The 22,462-nt window shown below is 47.3% G+C and overlaps 1 protein-coding gene across 3 annotated transcripts; it reads right to left on the reverse strand.

Moving 5' to 3' along the window:
• Positions 1-2,450: 2,450 nt before the first annotated feature.
• On the reverse strand, positions 2,451-21,555 carry prkar1aa (protein kinase, cAMP-dependent, regulatory, type I, alpha (tissue specific extinguisher 1) a). 3 transcript variants are annotated; one of them, XM_065010793.1, is made up of 11 exons: positions 21,455-21,555; positions 17,412-17,605; positions 13,675-13,884; positions 13,278-13,369; positions 13,091-13,152; positions 12,857-12,903; positions 11,828-11,986; positions 11,348-11,408; positions 8,178-8,299; positions 7,336-7,417; positions 2,451-6,873 (listed from the first exon to the last, which is right to left on the reverse strand). In XM_065010793.1, the coding sequence occupies exons 2-11, from the start codon at positions 17,583-17,585 to the stop codon at positions 6,701-6,703; spliced, it is 1,182 nt and encodes a 393-aa protein (XP_064866865.1). In that variant the 5' UTR covers positions 17,586-17,605; positions 21,455-21,555; the 3' UTR covers positions 2,451-6,700. The 3 variants fall into 3 exon arrangements, with proteins under 3 accessions (XP_064866865.1, XP_064866866.1, XP_064866864.1); XM_065010794.1 differs by having other exon boundaries at positions 13,717-13,884; positions 21,450-21,555; XM_065010792.1 differs by having other exon boundaries at positions 21,450-21,555.
• Positions 21,556-22,462: the final 907 nt, after the last annotated feature.

Consider the following 22,462-nt stretch of genomic DNA (forward strand, 5'->3'; position numbering starts at 1 on the left):
AGAAAGCAATGACAACAGCCACCCATTCTAGATTCCCCCAAGTCCTCCCACTGCCAGAGTTCTAGATTCCCCCAAGTCCTCCCACTGCTAGAGTTCTAGATTCCCCCAAGTCCTCCCACTGCCAGAGTTCTAGATTCCCCAAGTCCTCCCACTGCCAGAGTTCTAGATTCCCCAAGTCCTCCCACTGCCAGAGTTCTAGATTCCCCAAGTCCTCCCACTGCCAGAGTTCTAGATTCCCCCAAGTCCTCCCACTGCCAGAGTTCTAGATTCCCCCAAGTCCTCCCACTGCCAGAGTTCTAGATTCCCCCAAGTCCTCCCACTGCCAGAGTTCTAGATTCCCCCAAGTCCTCCCACTGCCAGAGTTCTAGATTCCCCCAAGTCCTCCCACTGCCAGAGTTCTAGATTCCCCAAGTCCTCCCACTGCCAGAGTTCTAGATTCCCCCAAGTCCTCCCACTGCCAGAGTTCTAGATTCCCCCAAGTCCTCCACTGCCAGAGTTCTAGATTCCCCCAAGTCCTCCCACTGCCAGAGTTCTAGATTCCCCCAAGTCCTCCCACTGCCAGAGTTCTAGATTCCCCCAAGTCCTCCCACTGCCAGAGTTCTAGATTCCCCAAGTCCTCCCACTGCCAGAGTTCTAGATTCCCCCAAGTCCTCCCACTGCCAGAGTTCTAGATTGCCCCCCAAGTCCTCCCACTGCTAGACTTCTAGATTCCCCCAAGTCCTCCCACTGCCAGAGTTCTAGATTCCCCAAGTCCTCCCACTGCCAGAGTTCTAGATTCCCCCAAGTCCTCCCACTGCCAGAGTTCTAGATTCCCCAAGTCCTCCCACTGCCAGAGTTCTAGATTCCCCCAAGTCCTCCCACTGCCAGAGTTCTAGATTCCCCCAAGTCCTCCCACTGCCAGAGTTCTAGATTCCCCCAAGTCCTCCCACTGCCAGAGTTCTAGATTCCCCCAAGTCCTCCCACTGCCAGAGTTCTAGATTCCCCCAAGTCCTCCCACTGCCAGAGTTCTAGATTCCCCCAAGTCCTCCCACTGCCAGAGTTCTAGATTCCCCCAAGTCCTTCCACTGCCAGAGTTCTAGATTCCCCCAAGTCCTCCCACTGCCAGAGTTCTAGATTCCCCCAAGTCCTCCCACTGCCAGAGTTCTAGATTCCCCCAAGTCCTCCCACTGCCAGAGTTCTAGATTCCCCCAAGTCCTCCCACTGCCAGAGTTCTAGATTCCCCAAGTCCTCCCACTGCCAGAGTTCTAGATTCCCCCAAGTCCTCCCACTGCCAGAGTTCTAGATTCCCCCAAGTCCTCCCACTGCCAGAGTTCTAGATTCCCCAAGTCCTCCCACTGCTAGACTTCTAGATTCCCCCAAGTCCTCCCACTGCCAGAGTTCTAGATTCCCCCAAGTCCTCCCACTGCCAGAGTTCTAGATTCCCCCAAGTCCTCCCACTGCCAGAGTTCTAGATTCCCCCAAGTCCTCCCACTGCCAGAGTTCTAGATTCCCCCAAGTCCTCCCACTGCCAGAGTTCTAGATTCCCCCAAGTCCTCCCACTGCCAGAGTTCTAGATTCCCCCAAGTCCTCCCACTGCCAGAGTTCTAGATTCCCCAAGTCCTCCCACTGCCAGAGTTCTAGATTCCCCCAAGTCCTCCCACTGCCAGAGTTCTAGATTCCCCCAAGTCCTCCCACTGCCAGAGTTCTAGATTCCCCCAAGTCCTCCCACTGCTAGACTTCTAGATTCCCCCAAGTCCTCCCACTGCCAGAGTTCTAGATTCCCCCAAGTCCTCCCACTGCCAGAGTTCTAGATTCCCCCAAGTCCTCCCACTGCCAGAGTTCTAGATTCCCCCAAGTCCTCCCACTGCCAGAGTTCTAGATTCCCCCAAGTCCTCCCACTGCTAGACTTCTAGATTCCCCCAAGTCCTCCCACTGCCAGAGTTCTAGATTCCCCCAAGTCCTCCCACTGCCAGAGTTCTAGATTCCCCCAAGTCCTCCCACTGCCAGAGTTCTAGATTCCCCCAAGTCCTCCCACTGCTAGACTTCTAGATTCCCCCAAGTCCTTCCACTGCCAGAGTTCTAGATTCCCCCAAGTCCTCCCACTGCTAGAGTTCTAGATTCCCCCCAAGTCCTCCCACTGCTAGACTTCTAGATTCCCCAAGTCCTTCCACTGCCAGAGTTCTAGATTCCCCCAAGTCCTCCCACTGCTAGAGTTCTAGATTCCCCCCAAGTCCTCCCACTGCTAGACTTCTAGATTCCCCCCATGAAAACCATCAACTAACATTATTTCAACATTGGGTGGAGGGCATCAACTAGATACACTGTGTGTCTGAAAAGGCACCCTATTCCCTACAAAGTGCACTACTTTTGACCAGAGACCAATGACACCCTATATAGTGCACTACTTTTGACCAGAGCCTATGGGGCTTATATATAGGAAACAGAGTGACATTTCAGACACGCACACAGCCTGACAAATAAAAAAGTCTAATTTATTTCACACAATACACCAAGGACAGTTGAACAGTAAAAATGTAAAAACCCCAGAAATGCATCTACCATGAGATGTAGCAGGGCCGTGTCCATTCCAGCCTGATCCTAGTTCAGCTGGAGACGCTTTATCCAGGACTACACACCACGGTGGAAATAAAACCCTGCCTGCCTCCAAAATGGCACCCATATTGCCTATATAGTGCACTACTTAGTCAAAGGCAGTGCACTATAAAGGCAATAGGGCTCCATTTGGAACACATCCACCACTGAATAGGGCTCCATTTGGAACACATCCACCACTGAATAGGGCTCCATTTGGAACACATCCACCACTGAATAGGGCTCCATTTGGAACACATCCACCACTGAATAGGGCTCCATTTGGAACACATACATAACAGATTGATTCAAACAGTTCCTTTCAGAGGACTAGTCTATACAGGAATGATTTGTATCCACATCTCTATACATCACAGTTTTGATGGATTCCTTTATAATGTCCATGAAGATAACAGCATTAACACGTTGGACAGCGTTGGGCTGGAGAGAGGGAGTCTTACACTAACCGTATACTATATAGTACATTACAAAATAGTCATCAAAATTCTAAAAAATGGCAAATGTCCAGTTGACAACAACATACTGTATTTGGGATTAGAACAAACATGGGTTTTTCAAAACACAACAGAAATGGTTCATACTTAAAAATGGTTAGATAAATGTTAGACAGCAAACATTGAAAACACTTGAGACTCCATGACGGTGTGGAACCGGAATGCTTTAGGTTCTAACTGTGAATTCTAAGAGAGAGTGTCGATAGAACTCAACCAGGCACTTCTCAAAGATCCGTTTATAATGAGGGTTCAGTCTTGTAACTAACAGTTGAATGAAGGGGTGAAAAACACTCAGAAACAGACCTCCCCATGTCAAACACGTTAGAGACAGAGAGAGGTGAGGACAGAGAGGTGAGGACAGAGAGAGAGACAGAGGTGAGGACAGAGAGAGAGACAGAGGTGAGGACAGAGAGAGGTGAGGACAGAGAGAGGTGAGGACAGAGAGAGGTGAGGACAGAGAGAGAGAGAGACAGAAAACAGCCGCTCTCAGAAACAGACCTCCCCATGTCAAAAAACATTAGAAAAAGATAGTGGTGTTTAGGAAGCCATGTGTGACACTGGACATGTACCATCCACAGGATGAAACACTATTAAACCCACCAGGGTTGATATCAGAACGGCCCACATTCTTCATTCAACTAGAGAGGTTGAATTAACGTCGAGTTGTATAACATGCTTTCCTCACAACCATCCCCTGTTATAAAAACCTCTTATTTAGAAGCTAAATGGACACATGAAGCACAAGGTGAAATACTGAATATCCCTTAAGACTGATCCCCCCGTCCAGAGGAACTGGATGTTCAGTCCAGATCTGCTCTCCGTGAGCAGTAAATAGGCAGAGTAGAATAAAAGTTCCCTTTTCTGAACGGAGCATTTTAAACACACCTAGACACAATGACACGTATAAGATCTATCCCAACGACCGGGGTGGGGGGGGCCAGATGGGAAAGAGGGGGGGGGGGGGGGGTAGAGAGATAGAATAACTTCCAATAGGGAGAGAGCAGCCACACCCCTGGATCTGGGACACCCTCCCTCAACATCATGGTGTAAAAACCACAGCCAATAGGGAGAGAGCAGCCACACCCCTGGATCTGGGACACCCTCCCTCAACATCATGGTGTAAAAACCACAGCCAATAGGGAGAGAGCAGCCACACCCCTGGATCTGGGACACCCTCCCTCAACATCATGGTGTAAAAACCACAGCCAATAGGGAGAGAGCAGCCACACCCCTGGATCCGGGACACCCTCCCTCAACATCATGGTGTAAAAACCACAGCCAATAGGGAGAGAGCAGCCACACCCCTGGACCCGGGACACCCTCCCTCAACATCATGGTGTAAAAACCACAGCCAATAGGGAGAGAGCAGCCACACCCCTGGACCCAGGACACCCTCCCTCAACATCATGGTGTAAAAACCACAGCCAATAGGGAGAGAGCAGCCACACCCCTGGACCCGGGACACCCTCCCTCAACATCATGGTGTAAAAACCACAGCCAATAGGGAGAGAGCAGCCACACCCCTGGACCCAGGACACCCTCCCTCAACATCATGGTGTAAAAACCACAGCCAATAGGGAGAGAGCAGCCACAGCCCTGGACACCCTCCCTCAACATCAACCTCATGGTGTAAAAACCACAGCCAATAGGGAGAGAGCAGCCACACCCCTGGACCCAGGACACCCTCCCTCAACATCATGGTGTAAAAACCACAGCCAATAGGGAGAGAGCAGCCACACCCCTGGACCCGGGACACCCTCCCTCAACATCAACCTCATGGTGTAAATACCACAGCTTCTTAGTACCATCAAAGAACATTCCAGAAAACAACTATAAAAAGTATAAGAACACAGATCAGCCTTTGGTGGAGATCTATTCAAAACAACATTTCTCTAAGACTCGTGGTGTCTCTAGTCCAGACATGACAATGTCTTCTGGATCCTAACCAGGACAGACTCATGGTGTCTCTAGTCCAGACATGACAAGGTCTTCTGGATCCTAACCAGGACAGACTCATGGTGTCTCTAGTCCACACAGTGTCTCTAGTCCAGACATTACAAGGTCTTCTGGATCCTAACCAGGACAGACTCATGGTGTCTCTAGTCCAGACATTACAAGGTCTTGTGGATCCTAACCAGGACAGACTCGTGGTGTCTCTAGTCCAGACATGACAATGTCTTCTGGATCCTAACCAGGACAGACTCATGGTGTCTCTAGTCCAGACATGACAAGGTCTTCTGGATCCTAACCAGGACAGACTCATGGTGTCTCTAGTCCACACAGTGTCTCTAGTCCAGACATTACAAGGTCTTCTGGATCCTAACCAGGACAGACTCATGGTGTCTCTAGTCCAGACATTACAAGGTCTTGTGGATCCTAACCAGGACAGACTCATGGTGTCTCTAGTCCAGACATTACAAGGTCTTGTGGATCCTAACCAGGACAGACTCATGGTGTCTCTAGTCCACACATTACAAGGTCTTGTGGATCCTAACCAGGACAGACTCATGGTGTCTCTAGTCCAGACATTACAAGGTCTTGTGGATCCTAACCAGGACAGACTCATGGTGTCTCTAGTCCAGACATTACAAGGTCTTGTGGATCCTAACCAGGACAGACTCATGGTGTCTCTAGTCCAGACATTACAAGGTCTTGTGGATCCTAACCAGGACAGACTCTTGGTGTCTCTAGTCCACACATTACAAGGTCTTGTGGATCCTAACCAGGACAGACTCATGGTGTCTCTAGTCCAGACATGACAAGGTCTTGTGGATCCTAACCAGGACAGACTCATGGTGTCTAGTCCAGACAGTGTCTCTAGTCCACACAGTGTCTCTAGTCCACACATTACAAGGTCTTCTGGATCCTAACCAGGACAGACTCATGGTGTCTAGTCCACACAGTGTCTCTAGTCCACACAGTGTGTCTAGTCCACACATTACACGGTCTTCGTTTTGACCCGGTGTCAGAGAGAACACTGGGTGAACAGTAACGGAACCACATTGTAATTCTATTGGAACCCTGGGTCTGAACAGACCCTCTCGGGTCACGTTTTGACACCTCCCTGACCTGTTGCCATCTGAACACGTCAGAGACAATTCATCCTGCCTTCATAGTCGACATTAAAATACTACAGAAATATTGCGCCCCCCAACAGAGTTCATCACATACGTGTCCAATCAAATGAATCTGGGTTCATAGCAAAATACAATAACACCAGTTCAACAACAATGACCCAGCCAAGTGATCTGGAGCCCCGGGTGGAGGGTTAGAAACATGAAGAAAACAAACAGATCATTAGTGGAACCCGTTGTTAAGGAAGGAGGGAGGAGCCAGGGGGGGCGAAGGAGGGAGGAGCCGGGGGTGGAGGGTTAGAAACATGAAGAAAACAAACAGATCATTGGTGGAACCCGTTGTTAAGGAAGGAGGGAGGAGCCAGGGGGGGCGAAGGAGGGAGGAGCCGGGGGTGGAGGGTTAGAAACATGAAGAAAACAAACAGATCATTGGTGGAACCCGTTGTTAAGGAAGGAGGGAGGAGCCAGGGGGGCAAAGGAGGGAGGAGCGATAGAAGAATGGAGGGACGGAGAGTGAGAGAGAGAGAGGAACGGAGGGACTCAGACGGAGAGAGAGACGAAGCTGTTGTACTGCTGAATGTTCCTCTTCAGGATGTCTGAGCAGGGCCCCAGAACGCGTTCGAACCGCGGGCGGTCCAGCTTCACACACTTCAGAGGGCCGCGGGAAACCACGGTCGCAGCACGGGGACGGTTCATCAACAGGGAGATCTCACCTGGGACAGACGGAGAAGAGGACAACTATTAGAAACAACACTGGAGGAGAAGAGAGGAAGAAAAGGAACAATGATTCACACAGCTCCACATCTTTACAATCAGGGCTATCGGAGGAGACGCCTGATCTGGGACCGGGCTATCGGAGGAGACGCCTGATCTGGGACCGGAGGAGGCCTGATCTGGGATCGGAGGAGACGCCTGATCTGGGACCGGAGGAGACGCCTGATCTCGGAGGAGACGCCTGATCTGGGACCGGGCTATCGGAGGAGACGCCTGATCTGGGACCGGGCTATCGGAGGAGACGCCTGATCTGGGACCGGGCTATCGGAGGAGACGCCTGATCTGGGACCGGGCTATCGGAGGAGACGCCTGATCTGGGACCGGGCTATCGGAGGAGACGCCTGATCTGGGACCAGGCTAGCAGATCTCCACTACTGAGGTTGTCCAGTCAGTCCACTCACCAAAATAGTCGGAGGGCCCCAGTCTGCCCACCTCCACAAACTCTTCATTCTCTGACCGTCTCTGGAGCACCGCCGCTGAACCCTGAACACACACAGGAAGAGAAAAACTCAGGGACAAAAAAAGCACATAACCCCAGAATGACCTGTGAGGGTGAGAGGGCACAACACAGCCCAAAGTTGAGGTGAAAAGATGGTGATACCTTGTTGATGCCGTTTCCCTGAGAGAGACAGAGAGAGAGACAGAGAGACAGACAGAGAGAGAGACAGAGAGACAGACAGAGAGACAGAGAGACAACTCCCAAGCTCTTAACACGGCAACCAAAAGTGTACAAGTTGAAAGACAGCATCTAGAAATAAAACACTACAGAACAGGTTTGGCGTAACATATTTCCCATCAGCTATTCAAGGTGCTTCTTCGCTGGTCTAACGATACAGGAAGAGAAAAGTAAACCTACACCTCTATTCTCAAGGAAACTAACTGGCTCCCGAGGGGTTGGCAGTGGTCTAAGGCCCTGCATCTCAGTACTAGAGGAGTCACTACAGTCCCTGGTTCTCAGTTCTAGAGGAGTCACTACAGTCCCTGGTTCTATTCCAGGCTGTATCACAGTGGTCTAAGGCCCTGCATCTCAGTACTAGGAGTCACTACAGACCCTGGTTCCAGTCCAGGCTGTATCACAACTGGCCGTGGTTGGGAGTCCCATAGGGAGGCGCAAAATTGGCCCAGCGTCGTCCGGGTTTGTCCGGGGTAGGCCATCATTGTAAGTAAGAATTTGTTCTTAACCGACTTGCCTAGTTAAATAAAATCCCCAAAGACAGCCAGCATATTGCAGAGATAATCCTACCTCCAGGATGATGAAGAACTCATCTCCAGGTTCACCCTGAACCACGATCTTCTGTCCGTCTTCAAACTGAACGTTCTCCAGAGAATCAGCTACCGTCAGCCTCTCCCACTTCTCTAGAGACTCTGTAGAGGACCACATACTAAAGTCAGCCTCTCCCACTTGTCCAGAGACTCTGTAGAGGACCACATACTAAAGTCAGCCTCTCCCACTTGTCTAGAGACTCTGTAGAGGACCACAGACTAAAGTCAGCCTCTCCCACTTGTCTAGAGACTCTGTAGAGGACCACAGACTAAAGTCAGCCTCTTCCACTTGTCCAGAGACTCTGTAGAGGACCACAGACACACACTAAAGTCAGCCTCTCCCACTTCTCTAGAGACTCTGTAGAGGACCACATACTAAAGTCAGCCTCTTCCACTTCTCTAGAGACTCTGTAGAGGACCACATACTAAAGTCAGCCTCTCCCACTTCTCTAGAGACTCTGTAGAGGACCACATACTAAAGTCAGCCTCTCCCACTTCTCTAGAGACTCTGTAGAGGACCACATACTAAAGTCAGCCTCTCCCACTTCTCTAGAGACTCTGTAGAGGACCACATACTAAAGTCAGCCTCTTCCACTTCTCTAGAGGACCACAGACACACACTAAAGTCAGCCTCTCCCACTTCTCTAGAGACTCTGTAGAGGACCACATACTAAAGTCAGCCTCTCCCACTTGTCTAGAGACTCTGTAGAGGACCACAGACTAAAGTCAGCCTCTCCCACTTCTCTAGAGACTCTGTAGAGGACCACAGACACACACTAAAGTCAGCCTCTCCCACTTCTCTAGAGACTCTGTAGAGGACCACATACTAAAGTCAGCCTCTCCCACTTGTCTAGAGACTCTGTAGAGGACCACAGACTAAAGTCAGCTTCTCCCACTTGTCTAGAGACTCTGTAGAGGACCACAGACTAAAGTCAGCTTCTCCCACTTGTCTAGAGACTCTGTAGAGGACCACATACTAAAGTCAGCCTCTCCCACTTCTCTAGAGACTCTGTAGAGGACCACACACTAAAGTCAGCCTCTCCCACTTCTCTAGAGACTCTGTAGAGGACCACAGACACACACTAAAGTCAGCCTCTCCCACTTCTCTAGAGACTCTGTAGAGGACCACAGACACACACTAAAGTCAGCCTCTTCCACTTGTCCAGAGACTCTGTAGAGGACCACAGACACACACTAAAGTCAGCCTCTTCCACTTGTCTAGAGACTCTGTAGAGGACCACAGACACACACTAAAGTCAGCCTCTCCCACTTCTCTAGAGACTCTGTGGAGGACCACAGACACACACTAAAGTCAGCCTCTCCCACTTCTCTAGAGACTCTGTAGAGGACCACAGACACACACTAAAGTCAGCCTCTCCCACTTCTCTAGAGACTCTGTAGAGGACCACAGACACATACTAAAGTCAGCCTCTCCCACTTGTCTAGAGACTCTGTAGAGGACCACATACTAAAGTCAGCCTCTCCCACTTGTCCAGAGAATTTGTAGTTGGCAGATGTTGATACACACACTGGCCACAGGGTGGTGCCACACATCACTAAACAACACAGCAGAGGGGGAATGACAGGAAAGATCACAGGCTTGTTTGTAGCGACTCGATTCCATACATACCCACCTAGACCAAATAGGTAGGTAAATAGGTAGGTAGGTAAGTAGGTAGGTAGGTAGGCAAATAGGTAGGTAGGTAGGCAAATAGGTAGGTAGGCAGGTAAATAGGTAGGCAGGTAAATAGGTAAATAGGTAGGCAAATAGGTAAATAGGTAGGTAAATAGGTAAATAGGTAGGCAAATAGGTAAATAGGTAGGCAAATAGGTAAATAGGTAGGCAAATAGGTAAATAGGTAGGCAAATAGGTAAGTAGGTAGGCAAATAGGTAGGTAAATAGGTAGGCAAATAGGTAGGTAAATAGGTAGGCAGGTAAGTAGGTAAGTAAATAGGTAGGCAGGTAAGTAGGTAAGTAAATAGGTAGGCAAATAGGTAGGTAGGTAAGTAGGTAGGTAAATAGGTAGGCAAATAGGTAAATAGGTAGGCGGGTAAGTAGGTAAGTAAATAGGTAGGCAGGTAAATAGGTAGGCAAATAGGTAAATAGGTAGGCAGGTAAATAGGTAGGCAGGTAAATAGGTAGGCAGGTAAGTAAATAGGTAGGCAGGTAAGTAAATAGGTAGGCAAATAGGTAGGTAAATAGATAGGTAGGTAAATAGGTAGGCAAATAGGTAAATCGGTAGGCAGGTAAATAGGTAAGTAAATAGGTAGGCAGGTAAGTAGGTAAGTAAATAGGTAGGCAGGTAAGTAGGTAAGTAGGTAAGTAAATAGGTAGGTAAATAGCTAGGCAAATAGGTAGGTAGGAAAGTAGGTAAATAGGTAGGCAAATAGGTAAATAGGTAGGCAGGTAAGTAGGTAAGTAAATAGGTAGGTAGGTAAGTAGGTAGGTAAATAGGTAGGTAGGTAAGTAAGTAAGTAAATAGGTAGGTGGGTAAATAGGTAGGCAAGTAAGTAGGTGGGTAAATAGGTAGGCAAGTAAGTAGGTGGGTAAATAGGTAGGTAGGTAAGTAGGTAGGTAGGTAAGTAGGTAGGCAAATAGGTAGGTAGGTAAGTAGGTAGGCAAATAGGTAGGTAGGTAAATAGGTAGGCAAATAGGTAGGCAGGTAAGTAGGTAGGTAAGTAAGTAAATAGGTAGGTAGGTAAGTAGGTAGGTAAGTAAGTAAGTAAATAGGTAGGTAGGTAAGTAGGTAGGTAAGTAAGTAAGTAAATAGGTAGGTAGGTAAATAGGTAGGTAAGTAAGTAAGTAAATAGGTAGGTAGGTAAGTAGGTGGGTAAATAGGTAGGCAAGTAAGTAGGTGGGTAAATAGGTAGGCAAATAGGTAGGTAGGTAAGTAGGCAAATAGGTAGGTAGGTAGGCAAATAGGTAGGTAAGTAAGTAAGTAAATAGGTAGGTAGGTAAGTAGGTAGGTAAATAGGTAGGTAAGTAAGTAGGTGGGTAAATAGGTAGGCAAGTAAGTAGGTAGGCAAATAGGTAGGTAGGTAAATAGGTAGGTAGGTAAATAGGTAGGTAGGTAGGTAGCATGTTGTTCTCCAACTGTTTGAACAGCTTGTTGGTCGGAGTAGTCATGTGTAGAATGTGCGACTCCTCACCTAAAATGGACACCTTGCTGAGGAATTCCTCATACATCTTACGCTTTCTCAAAGTGCTTCCCTGAAAGACAGAGAGAGACAGAGACACAGAGAGAGAGACACAGGGAGAGAGAGACAGAGAGAGAGAGACAGAGAGCAAGAGAGAGAGCGAGAGACACAGAGAGAGCGAGAGACAGAGCATGTTAAGTCCCATAATAACAGCCAAATGTGTACTAACTGTGTTCAGATTTAGCCCCAGACATCTGGTATTCCTACCATTGTTAGAGATGGCTGAACTGACACCGTGTGGAGGCTCAGTAAACTATATGGAGCTGATTTGTTCAAACCAATGTCTCCCAATAATGTTGTTGCCGGGGAAAATAACACCTCATAACATTGTAGAATTATCATATATCTACATAGAGCTGAATTAACTCATTCTGCCAGACAGTCAGCCAGTCAGTCAGGCAGCCAGCCAGCCAGCCAGCCAGCCAGTCTCACCATAAGTATCCTCCTGTAACTGTCCCTGTCGATGCCCCACAGTTTGACGTTGCTCTTGGCTCGGACCGTGGCGGCCCTGGGGGTCCCATAGATCAGGGCTAGCTCGCCAAAGCTGCCCCCCTCCCCAATATTGGTCACCCACTCATTGTTCACATACACCTGTGAGAGAGAGAGAGGGAGAGAGGCGAGAGGGACGAGAGGGAGAGAGGGAGGGCGTGAGGGAGGGCGAGGAGGAGGGAGAGAACAACAACCTCACTGACGGAAATAGCTTTCTCTACAGTATGAACTTCTGTCAGTATTTTGTCTTAAAATATAATGTCTTTTTAACAGACAGATGTACCACTATATAGACCATAGACAGGTAGTCTGTACACAACAGATGTACCACTATAGACCATAGACAGGTAGTCTGTACACAACAGATGTACCACTATAGACCATAGACAGGTAGTCTGTACACAACAGATGTACCACTATATAGACAGGTAGTCTGTACACAACAGATGTACCACTATATAGACCATAGACAGGTAGTCTGTACAACAGATGTACCACTATAGACCATAGACAGGTAGTCTGTACACAACAGATGTACCACTATAGACCATAGACAGGTAGTCTGTACACAACAGATGTACCACTATATAGACCATAGACAGGTAGTCTGTACACAACAGATGTACCACTATAGACCATAGACAGGTAGTCTGTACACAACAGATGTACCACTATATAGACCATAGACAGGTAGTCTGTACACAACAGATGTACCACTATATAGACCATAGACAGGTAGTCTGTACATAACAGATGTACCACTATAGACCATAGACAGGTAGTCTGTACACAACAGATGTACCACTATATAGACCATAGACAGGTAGTCTGTACACAACAGATGTACCACTATATAGACCATAGACAGGTAGTCTGTACACAACAGATGTACCACTATATAGACCATAGACAGGTAGTCTGTCTTCCCTACTGTAACTAACAGTTGGCCTGGCAGACAGAACAGGGACGTACATCCATCTCTCCCTGGTCAACGACGTAGAAGTTGTCTCCCTCGTCACCTGGGGGAAAACAACAGCTGTGAGACACACTCTGACCCAGCAGTAATGATGGTCATGTGATCATGTTGGAACGACAGCCAGGAGATTGTTCCTGGACAGGCCACGTGGTCATTCAAAAAAAAAAAAAAAAAAAAAAAACTTTCCCATGACTTCACGCCAAAGTGAAAAAAAAGGTCAAATGTCGTACCTTGCTGAATGACAGTCTCCCCGGTGATGTAGGTAACAGAAAACATGGCGTCAAAGATGTCGCTGTGAAGAGCGGAGGGAGGTGGTCGGCACGGTGACAGGATCAACATCACATCCTACTCTCATTGCACAGCACCAGGAGAACACTAATGGTTTAGCACACAACAACCCGTGAACACAGTTCCTACCTTCTCTCGTTGTCGTCCAGGTGAGCAAACAGCACGTTCTTCTCGATGGCTTTAGCCAGGGCGGCCATCGTTTTGTAGTCTTTAGGAATAACCTGCAGAGGCAGAAAGGAACGGCTTCATTGATCACAAGCAAACTGCCTTCAGTCGTTAAGGTTATTATTGATCAGATTGAAGTAGTGGCAGAGGCCCGATTCTCCACCCTTCTCCTGAAGTGTACACTCCTACACTTTATCTGCATGGACTTTACCATGGTAAAGCCAATGCTTTACCCCCCCCCCAATCCTATGCTTTTAAATGCATGATGGGTAATGTGCAAGGTGACACTTGTGGAAAAGGGTGGATGATCAGGAAGTAGCCTAGAAGAAGTTGGTCGTAACAACTGTAGGGTCAGGTGCACCTGTAGCGATGCGGGATTGGCTGAGGGCTGACCCCCCCTGACCTTTCTGACGTAGGAGGCGGCGTCTTCCTCTGTGTAGACCTCGGCGCTGATGGCACCGCGCCGCCGCCGCCCCTTCACCACGGGATTCATGGGAGGAGACACCTCATCCTCACGGGAGTCGGAGCGAGAGTTGGACTTCTGCTGCTGTAGGATCTGCTTAGCCTCCTCCTGGTGAGGGATGGGGGGGGGGGGTTCAGTTATAGGAGAATAGAACAGAGATCTTCACGGTTCCAAAATGAACCTGGGGTTTACCCACCCAGACCCGATATACATAGATAATAATACGGAGGTCCGCTCTGACCCCCCCCCCCGTTCGGACCCAAAAACAACTAGACACGCTCCCTATAGACCTGGTCGGATCCAGAGCCGGTCCGATCAGAGTGAGGGAAGCAACAGAAAAAACATTTTTTTTAACGTTTCTTTATTAGCCGGGGGGGAGGGGGGGAGAGAGACGAGAGACAGCATAAAAACCAAGCTGACCTGAGCTATAGTAGACCAATAGCTGCCATAGCTGGTTAATTTATCATCGACTAGGATTATATTGTACCCCGTCTCGACTGCGTCAAACCCGGGAGAAGCTAGTTTAGCTAGCTAGGCTAACTGAGGCTGCGTGACCGTCTCGACTGCATCAAACCCGGGAGAAGCTAGTTTAGCTAGCTAGGCTAACTGAGGCCTGCGTGACCGTCTCGACTGCGTCAAACCCGGGAGAAGCTAGTTTAGCTAGCTAGGCTAACTGAGGCCTGCGTGACCGTCTCGACTGCGTCAAACCCGGGAGAAGCTAGTTTAGCTAGCTAGGCTAACTGAGGCTGCGTGACCGTCTCGACTGCATCAAACCCGGGAGAAGCTAGTTTAGCTAGCTAGGCTAACTGAGGCCTGCGTGACCGTCTCGACTGCGTCAAACCCGGGAGAAGCTAGTTTAGCTAGCTAGGCTAACTGAGGCTGCGTGACCGTCTCGACTGCGTCAAACCCGGGAGAAGCTAGTTTAGCTAGCTAGGCTAACTGAGGCTGCGTGACCGTCTCGACTGCATCAAACCCGGGAGAAGCTAGTTTAGCTAGCTAGGCTAACTGAGGCTGCGTGACCGTCTCGACTGCGTCAAACCCGGGAGAAGCTAGTTTAGCTAGCTAGGCTAACTGAGGCCTGTGTGACCTTTCTCATCTTACATTTACAAACAACAACTCCATTCAGAATATGGAGTAGCAGCCTGCCTGTTGGCTCCTGGTCGTTGTAGCCCACCTTTCACCTTTCACTTGTAATTCTGTCATTTTAATTCAGTCTTCCGTTGAGTAAATATCTCCTAACTTTTGCCCCACACAGAGCGAGGCTCTATGACCATAGTCTATTGGCGCTTTGATGACTTCTGATTGGCCAACAACAAGCTACAGACGTAAAGCTCCACATTTGTGAAAAACAAGAGCAGCATCTCTCCCTCCCTTATTTAGGAGCACCTAGGATTCTAGAACTCTTATTACCTCCAAAAATGGTTCATTGTGCTCCTAAATGTCCTTGTGTGCGCCAACATCTTTCCAACTTAGGCTCCTTGTAAAAAAGGTCAGTGTAGAGCCCTGATACAGTGCATTCAGAAAGTATTCAGACTCCATGACTCTCTGGAGATCCTCTCAAGCTCTGTCAGGTTGGATGAGAAGTGTCGCTGCACAGCTATCTTCAGGTCTCTCCAGAGATGTTAAACCGCGTTCAAGTCTAGGCTCTGGCTGGGCCACTCAAGGACATTCAGTGACTTGTCCCGAAGCCACTCCTGCGTTGTCTTAGCTATGTGCTTAGGGTCGTTGTCCTGTTAGAAGGTGAACCTTAACCTGCTCCAGAGCAGACTGGGGTGTTCATCAAGGATCTCTGTACTTTGCTCCATTCAGCTTTCCCCTCGATCCTGACTAGTCTCCCAGTCACTGCAGCTGAAAAACATCCCCAAAGCATGATGCTGCCAACACCATGCTTCACCGTAGGGATGGTGCCAGGTTTCCTCCAGATGTGACGCTTGGCATTCAGGCCAAAGAGTTCAATCTTGTTTTTCAAGGTCTGACAGTCCTTTAGGAGCCTTTTAGCAAATTCCAAGCGGGCTGTCATGTGCCTTTCACTGAGGAGTGGCTTCCATCTGGGTACTCTACCATAAAGGCCTGATGGGTAGAGTGCTGCAGAGATGGGAGAACCTTCTAGAAGGACAATCATCTCCACAGAGGAACTCTGGAGCTCTGTCAGAGTAATCATTGGGTTCTAGGTCACTTCCCCGACCAAGGCCCTTCCCTCCGATTGCTCCTTTTGGCCAGGCGCCCATCTCTAGGAAGAGTCTTGGTGGTTCCAAACTCCTTCCGTTTAATAATGATGGAGGCCACTGTGTCCTTGGGGACCTTCAATGCTGCAGACATGTTTTGGTACCCTTTGTGCCTCGACACAATCCTGTCTCTGAGCTCTATGGACAATTACTTCAACCTCATGGCTTGGTTTTTGCTCTGACATGCGCTGTCAACTGTGGGACTTTATATTGACAGGTGTGTGCCTTTCCAAATCATGTCCAATCAATTTAAATGTTACTACATTTTCTCCGATCAAGTTGTAGAAAAATCTCAAGGATGATCAATGGAAACAGGATGCACCGGAGCTCAATTTCAAGTCTCATAGCAAAGGGTCTGAATACTTATGTAAATGGGGCGGCAGGGTAGCCTAGTGGTTAGAGCGTTGGACTAGTAACCGGAAGGTTGCAAGTTCAAACCCCCGAGCTGACAAGGTACAGATCTGTCTAACTGCCCCTGAACAGGCAGTTAACCCACTGTTCCTAGGCCGTCATTGTAAATAAGAATTTGTTCTTAACTGACTTGCATAGTTAAATAAATCTGTGTCCCCCCTTCTAGAATAGAGCTCTATTACTTCTAGTATACCCTTCTAGTGGGGACACAGTAGAATAGAGTATTACTGTATATCCTTCTAGTGGGAACACAGTAGAATAGAGTATTACTGTATACCCTTCTAGTGGGGAACACAGTAGTATTCTACTGTGTTCCCACTAGAAGGGTATACAGTAATACTCTATTCTACTGTGTTCCCACTAGAAGGATATACAGTAATACTCTATTCTACTGTGTTCCCACTAGAAGGATATACAGTAATACTCTATTCTACTGTGTCCCCACTAGAAGAGCTCTATTACTGTATACCCTTCTAGTGGGGAACACAGTAGAATAGAGCTCTATTACTGTATACCCTTCTAGTGGGAACACAGTAGAATATAGTATTACTGTATACCCTTCTAGTGGGGAACACAGTAGAATAGAGCTCTATTACTGTATACCCTTCTAGTGGGAACACAGTAGAATAGAGCTCTATTACTGTATACCCTTCTAGTGGGAACACAGAGAGTAGAATATAATAGAGTTGTATTACTGTATACCCTTCTAGTGGGGAACACAGTAGAATAGAGCTCTATTACTGTATACCCTTCTAGTGGGAACACAGTAGAATAGAGCTCTATTACTGTATACCCTTCTAGTGGGGAACACAGTAGAGTAGAGCTCTATTACTGTATACCCTTCTAGTGGGAACACAGAGAGTAGAATATAATAGAGTTGTATTACTGTATACCATTAGAGCAGAATAGGTTTGGACTTTTCTGTCCACTTTGAGATGGATACTTGTCTTTGTTTACAAATATCAGTACACACACATGACCCTGCCCACCTACACTCACCTTCTCCAGCCTCTCGAAGTACTCTCTGAGGAAGGCCATGGGTCTGTCTGGCCGGGAGGTACACAGCTGTACGATGCAGTCCTTCAACAGCTGTTGGATGTTATGTTTCTGTACATACAGCTCACACTCCCTCAGACTCCTCTCCTCCTCACTGCTCGTACTGCCCGACGCCATCACACTCACAAACTATTGACCTGGGGACACAGACAGAGATAAACACAGAGAAAACACATGCACAGGGAGACAGGTGTAGCACGAGAGAGGGGGTAGTGTTTTATAAACAGAGAGAGGGAGAGAGAAAAGCTGGTGTAGCAGGAGAGAGGGGGTAGTGTTTTATAAACAGAGAGAGAGGGAGAGAGAAAAGCAGGTGTAGCAGGAGAGAGGGGGTAGTGTTTTATAAACAGAGAGAGGGAGAGAGAAAAGCTGGTGTAGCAGGAGAGAGGGGGTAGTGTTTTATAAACAGAGAGAGGGAGAGAGAAAAGCTGGTGTAGCAGGAGAGAGGGGTAGTGTTTTATAAACAGAGAGAGAGGGAGAGAGAAAAGCTGGTGTAGCAGGAGAGAGGGGGTAGTGTTTTATAAACAGAGAGAGGGAGAGAGAAAAGCTGGTGTAGCAGGAGAGAGGGGGTAGTGTTTTATAAACAGAGAGAGAGGGAGAGAGAAAAGCTGGTGTAGCAGGAGAGAGGGGGTAGTGTTTTATAAACAGAGAGAGGGAGAGAGAAAAGCTGATGTAGCAGGAGAGAGGGGATGGTGTTTTATAAACAGAGAGAGAGGGAGAGAGAAAAGCTGGTGTAGCAGGAGAGAGGGGGTAGTGTTTTATAAACAGAGGGAGAGAGAAAAGCTGATGTAGCAGGAGAGAGGGGGTAGTGTTTTATAAACAGAGAGAGAGGGAGAGAGAAAAGCAGGTGTAGCAGGAGAGAGGGGGTAGTGTTTTATAAACAGAGAGAGAGGGAGAGAGAAAAGCAGGTGTAGCAGGAGAGAGGGGGTAGTGTTTTATAAACAGAGAGAGGGAGAGAGAAAAGCAGGTGTAGCAGGAGAGAGGGGGTAGTGTTTTATAAACAGAGAGAGAGGGAGAGAGAAAAGCTGGTGTAGCAGGAGAGAGGGGGTAGTGTTTTATAAACAGAGAGAGGGAGAGAGAAAAGCTGATGTAGCAGGAGAGAGGGGATGGTGTTTTATAAACAGAGAGAGAGGGATAGAGAAAAGCTGGTGTAGCAGGAGAGAGGGGGTAGTGTTTTATAAACAGAGAGAGGGAGAGAGAAAAGCTGATGTAGCAGGAGAGAGGGGGTAGTGTTTTATAAACAGAGAGAGAGGGAGAGAGAAAAGCAGGTGTAGCAGGAGAGGGGGTAGTGTTTTATAAACAGAGAGAGAGGGAGAGAGAAAAGCAGGTGTAGCAGGAGAGAGGGGGTAGTGTTTTATAAACAGAGAGAGGGAGAGAGAAAAGCAGGTGTAGCAGGAGAGAGGGGGTAGTGTTTTATAAACAGAGAGAAAGGGAGAGAGAAAAGCTGGTGTAGCAGGAGAGAGGGGGTAGTGTTTTATAAACAGAGAGAGAGGGAGAGAGAAAAGCTGGTGTAGCAGGAGAGAGGGGATGGTGTTTTATAAACAGAGAGAGAGGGAGAGAGAAAAGCTGGTGTAGCAGGAGAGAGGGGGTAGTGTTTTATAAACAGAGAGAGAGGGAGAGAGAAAAGCTGGTGTAGCAGGAGAGAGGGGGTAGTGTTTTATAAACAGAGAGAGAGGGAGAGAGAAAAGCTGGTGTAGCAGGAGAGAGGGGGTAGTGTTTTATAAACAGAGAGAGAGGGAGAGAGAAAAGCTGGTGTAGCAGGAGAGAGGGGGTAGTGTTTTATAAACAGAGAGAGAGGGAGAGAGAAAAGCTGGTGTAGCAGGAGAGAGGGGGTAGTGTTTTATAAACAGAGAGAGAGGGAGAGAGAAAAGCTGGTGTAGCAGGAGAGAGGGGGTAGTGTTTTATAAACAGAGAGAGAGGGAGAGAGAAAAGCTGGTGTAGCAGGAGAGAGGGGGTAGTGTTTTATAAACAGAGAGAGGGAGAGAGAAAAGCAGGTGTAGCAGGAGAGAGGGGGTAGTGTTTTATAAACAGAGAGAGGGAGAGAGAAAAGCAGGTGTAGCAGGAGAAAGGGGGTAGTGTTTGATAGAGAAGTAGAAACAGAGGACAGTGAGGAGAAGAGAACGTGAGGGTGTAGAGATAAAAATAGAGCATAATGATAAACAGAGTGAGGGAGGGAGAGAAACTTAACAAGTGGGTGAAAAGTGGGTAGAGAGGACAAAACATGATTGGTTTAGAGCAAGAGTGGGCGTTTTGAGAGAGTAAGAGGGGAGAGCGAGGATGGATAAACTCCCATATCTATTGGGTGAAATACCACAGTAGCAAGATTTGTGACCTGTTGCCACAAGAAACAGGCAACCAGTGAAGAACAAACACCATTGTCAATACAACCCATATTTATTTATTTTCCACAGAGTGAAAGAGAAAGACTTGACACATGCTTCGTCCCTGTTTTTTTTTTGGACGGCTGCCCTCTACCGGAATCAGGTTTGGACCAATCGCTGCCTCGTTCTGGTATATACGTCACCTTAACTACCTTTAAAGGGCAAGGCCTTTTTTGTTTCACTTCACAGAAAGTGAGTGTTTTGATAACAGTAAGCTCCATTGTATCATAGCAACTCAATCTCAGGATAGTAGTGGACCACACCGCTGAACCAACGGACTAAACTCACTCACATTCAACAGACATTGCAATGCATTATGTGGCAATCAGAATCAAATGTATTTATAAAGCCCTTCTTACATCAGCTGATATCTCAAAATGCTGTACAGAAACCCCGCCTAAAACCCCAAACAGCTCCCAAAAACTCCCTAGAAAGGTCCAAACCTAGGAAGAAACCTAGATTAGAACCAGGCTATGAGGGGTGGCCTGTCCTCTTCTGGCTTTGCCGGGTGGAGATTATAACAGAACATGGCCAAGATGTTCAAATGTTCACAAATGACCAGCATGGTCAAATAATAATAATCACAGTAGTTGTCGCGGGTGCAACAAGTCAACACCTCAGGAGTAAATGTCTGATGGCTTTTCATAGCCGATCATTAAGAGTATCTCTCCAGCTCCTGCTGTCTCTAGAGAGTTGAAAACAGCATGTCTGGGACAGGTAGCACGTCTGGTGAACAGGTCAGGGTTCCATTGCCACAGGCAGAACAGTTGAAACTGGAGCAGCAGCACGGCCAGGTGAAGTTTACTTCACCACATTCGCAAACTCTCCTTATATTGTTAACGTTAGTAGGAGAGTGTGTGAACGCTACAAAACCATGACAGCAGCAGACAGGCATGTGACACCAGGGTGCAACGGAATTTTTCACAACCTAAGTTATGGTGTGTGTACCCTACTGTATACTGAAAATGAGAATTAAACATCGACAAAATATGAAGATATTTCAACTTGGAGAGAGATGTCCGTAATACCTATAAATTAATCAATTTGGGACTTTGTCAATTATCAAAATGAAATTGATAACATATCTTACAAGGGCAAACAAACTAAACTTGAGGCAACTACCTCCATAGATCATGTACACTGGTGAGTGTTGGCAAGTTACCCAACTACTTAGTAACTTCCACCATACGACAAAACTACTGTCACAATAAACACCAAAGTGAAATGCTAGCTAGCTAATGGTAGTTAGCGGTGTTTTTCGAGTGCAGGCAACCATTCGTCCTGTAGCTCGCAGCGGACCCTTGCTTAATATTCAGAAATAATGCATTTCATTTTTAATAACTGTTTGGAAAACACAGGGACTTAATATTCTGAGAAATTCTGAAACGATTAACGTTAGCTAAAAGGCCCGCAAAGGTCTTTTCATACAAACAGCCATCTTGGAAACCTAGCCATATTGCTAGTAACGTTAGCCAACTTGCGTTATCATAACAAACGGGAAGACGGTGAGATACAGGTTATAATCAAGCAATATCCTCATACCTGCAGCGCTCCAACACATACATCGCGATTATTTAGAACAAAATGAAGACAAACGGCTTACCAAACCTGATTGAAATGCTGTCTTTTTTTCGGGAAACTGACAGTTCTTCGTCCCTGTTTTTCCCCCTCAGTCCTGAGTTGGACGGCTGCCCTCTACCGGAATCAGGTTTGGACCAATCGCTGCCTCGTTCTGGTATATACGTCACCTTAACTACCTTAAAGGGCAAGGCCTTTTTTTGTTCTGCCAACACTTCACAGAAAGTGAGTGTTTTGATAACAGTATTTCGTTTACTGCATATCAATTGTTAGATTTATTTTATGTTTTACAAAATACAACATTTGTAGGGGCAGCAAGAATATTCAAATAGACTTGTCTCTCTTGTCCCTTGAGAAGTTGAGTTTTTATATTGGCTTACCATTATAGGTAGAATTATTGCTGTAATCTCAATGGATAAAAAACATATTCAGTATCAGAACAAACCGAATAAATATGATTTCTTCATGCATGCTTTCATAAATAACCTAATGCGTCTGATCTCTAAACATTATGCTCACTAAAGATTTACAATATTTGTGATAGATTTAAACCAGAAAACAGGTGTCAACATGTTCCTTGTTCAATCAAACTACTACAGGTGTCCTGTTGAGGGAAAGTCTCAGTCAAACTACTACAGGTGTACTGTTGAGGAAAGTCTCAGTCAAACTACTACAGGTGTACTGTTGAGGGAAAGTCTCAGTCAAACTACTACAGGTGTCCTGTTGAGGGAACGTCTCAGTCAAACTACTACAGGTGTCCTGTTGAGGGAAAGTCTCAGTCAAACTACTACAGGTGTCCTGTTGAGGGAAAGTCTCAGTCAAACTACTACAGGTGTCCTGTTGAGGGAAAGTCTCAGTCAAACTACTACAGGTGTACTGTTGAGGGAAAGTCTCAGTCAAACTACTACAGGTGTCCTGTTGAGGGAAAGTCTCAGTCAAACTACTACAGGTGTCCTGTTGAGGGAAAGTCATCAAACTACTACAGGTGTCCTGTTGAGGGAAAGTCTCAGTCAAACTACTACAGGTGTCCTGTTGAGG

This window comes from Oncorhynchus nerka, linkage group LG26 (assembly GCF_034236695.1).
Source record: "Oncorhynchus nerka isolate Pitt River linkage group LG26, Oner_Uvic_2.0, whole genome shotgun sequence".
Taxonomy (NCBI): Eukaryota; Metazoa; Chordata; class Actinopteri; order Salmoniformes; family Salmonidae; genus Oncorhynchus; species Oncorhynchus nerka.

What these genes read in the sequence shown, in the direction of transcription:
- prkar1aa (XM_065010793.1), bottom strand. Translation starts at nt 17,585, where the DNA reads ATGGCGTCGGGCAGTACGAGCAGTGAGGAGGAGAGGAGTCTGAGGGAG. An exon ending in CCAATCCCGCATCGCTACAG is followed by an intron (nt 13,370 to 13,674) that starts GTGCACCTGACC and finishes CTGCCTCTGCAG; the next exon opens with GTTATTCCTAAAGACTACAA. An exon ending in CTGGACGACAACGAGAGAAG is followed by an intron (nt 13,153 to 13,277) that starts GTAGGAACTGTG and finishes CGCTCTTCACAG; the next exon opens with CGACATCTTTGACGCCATGT.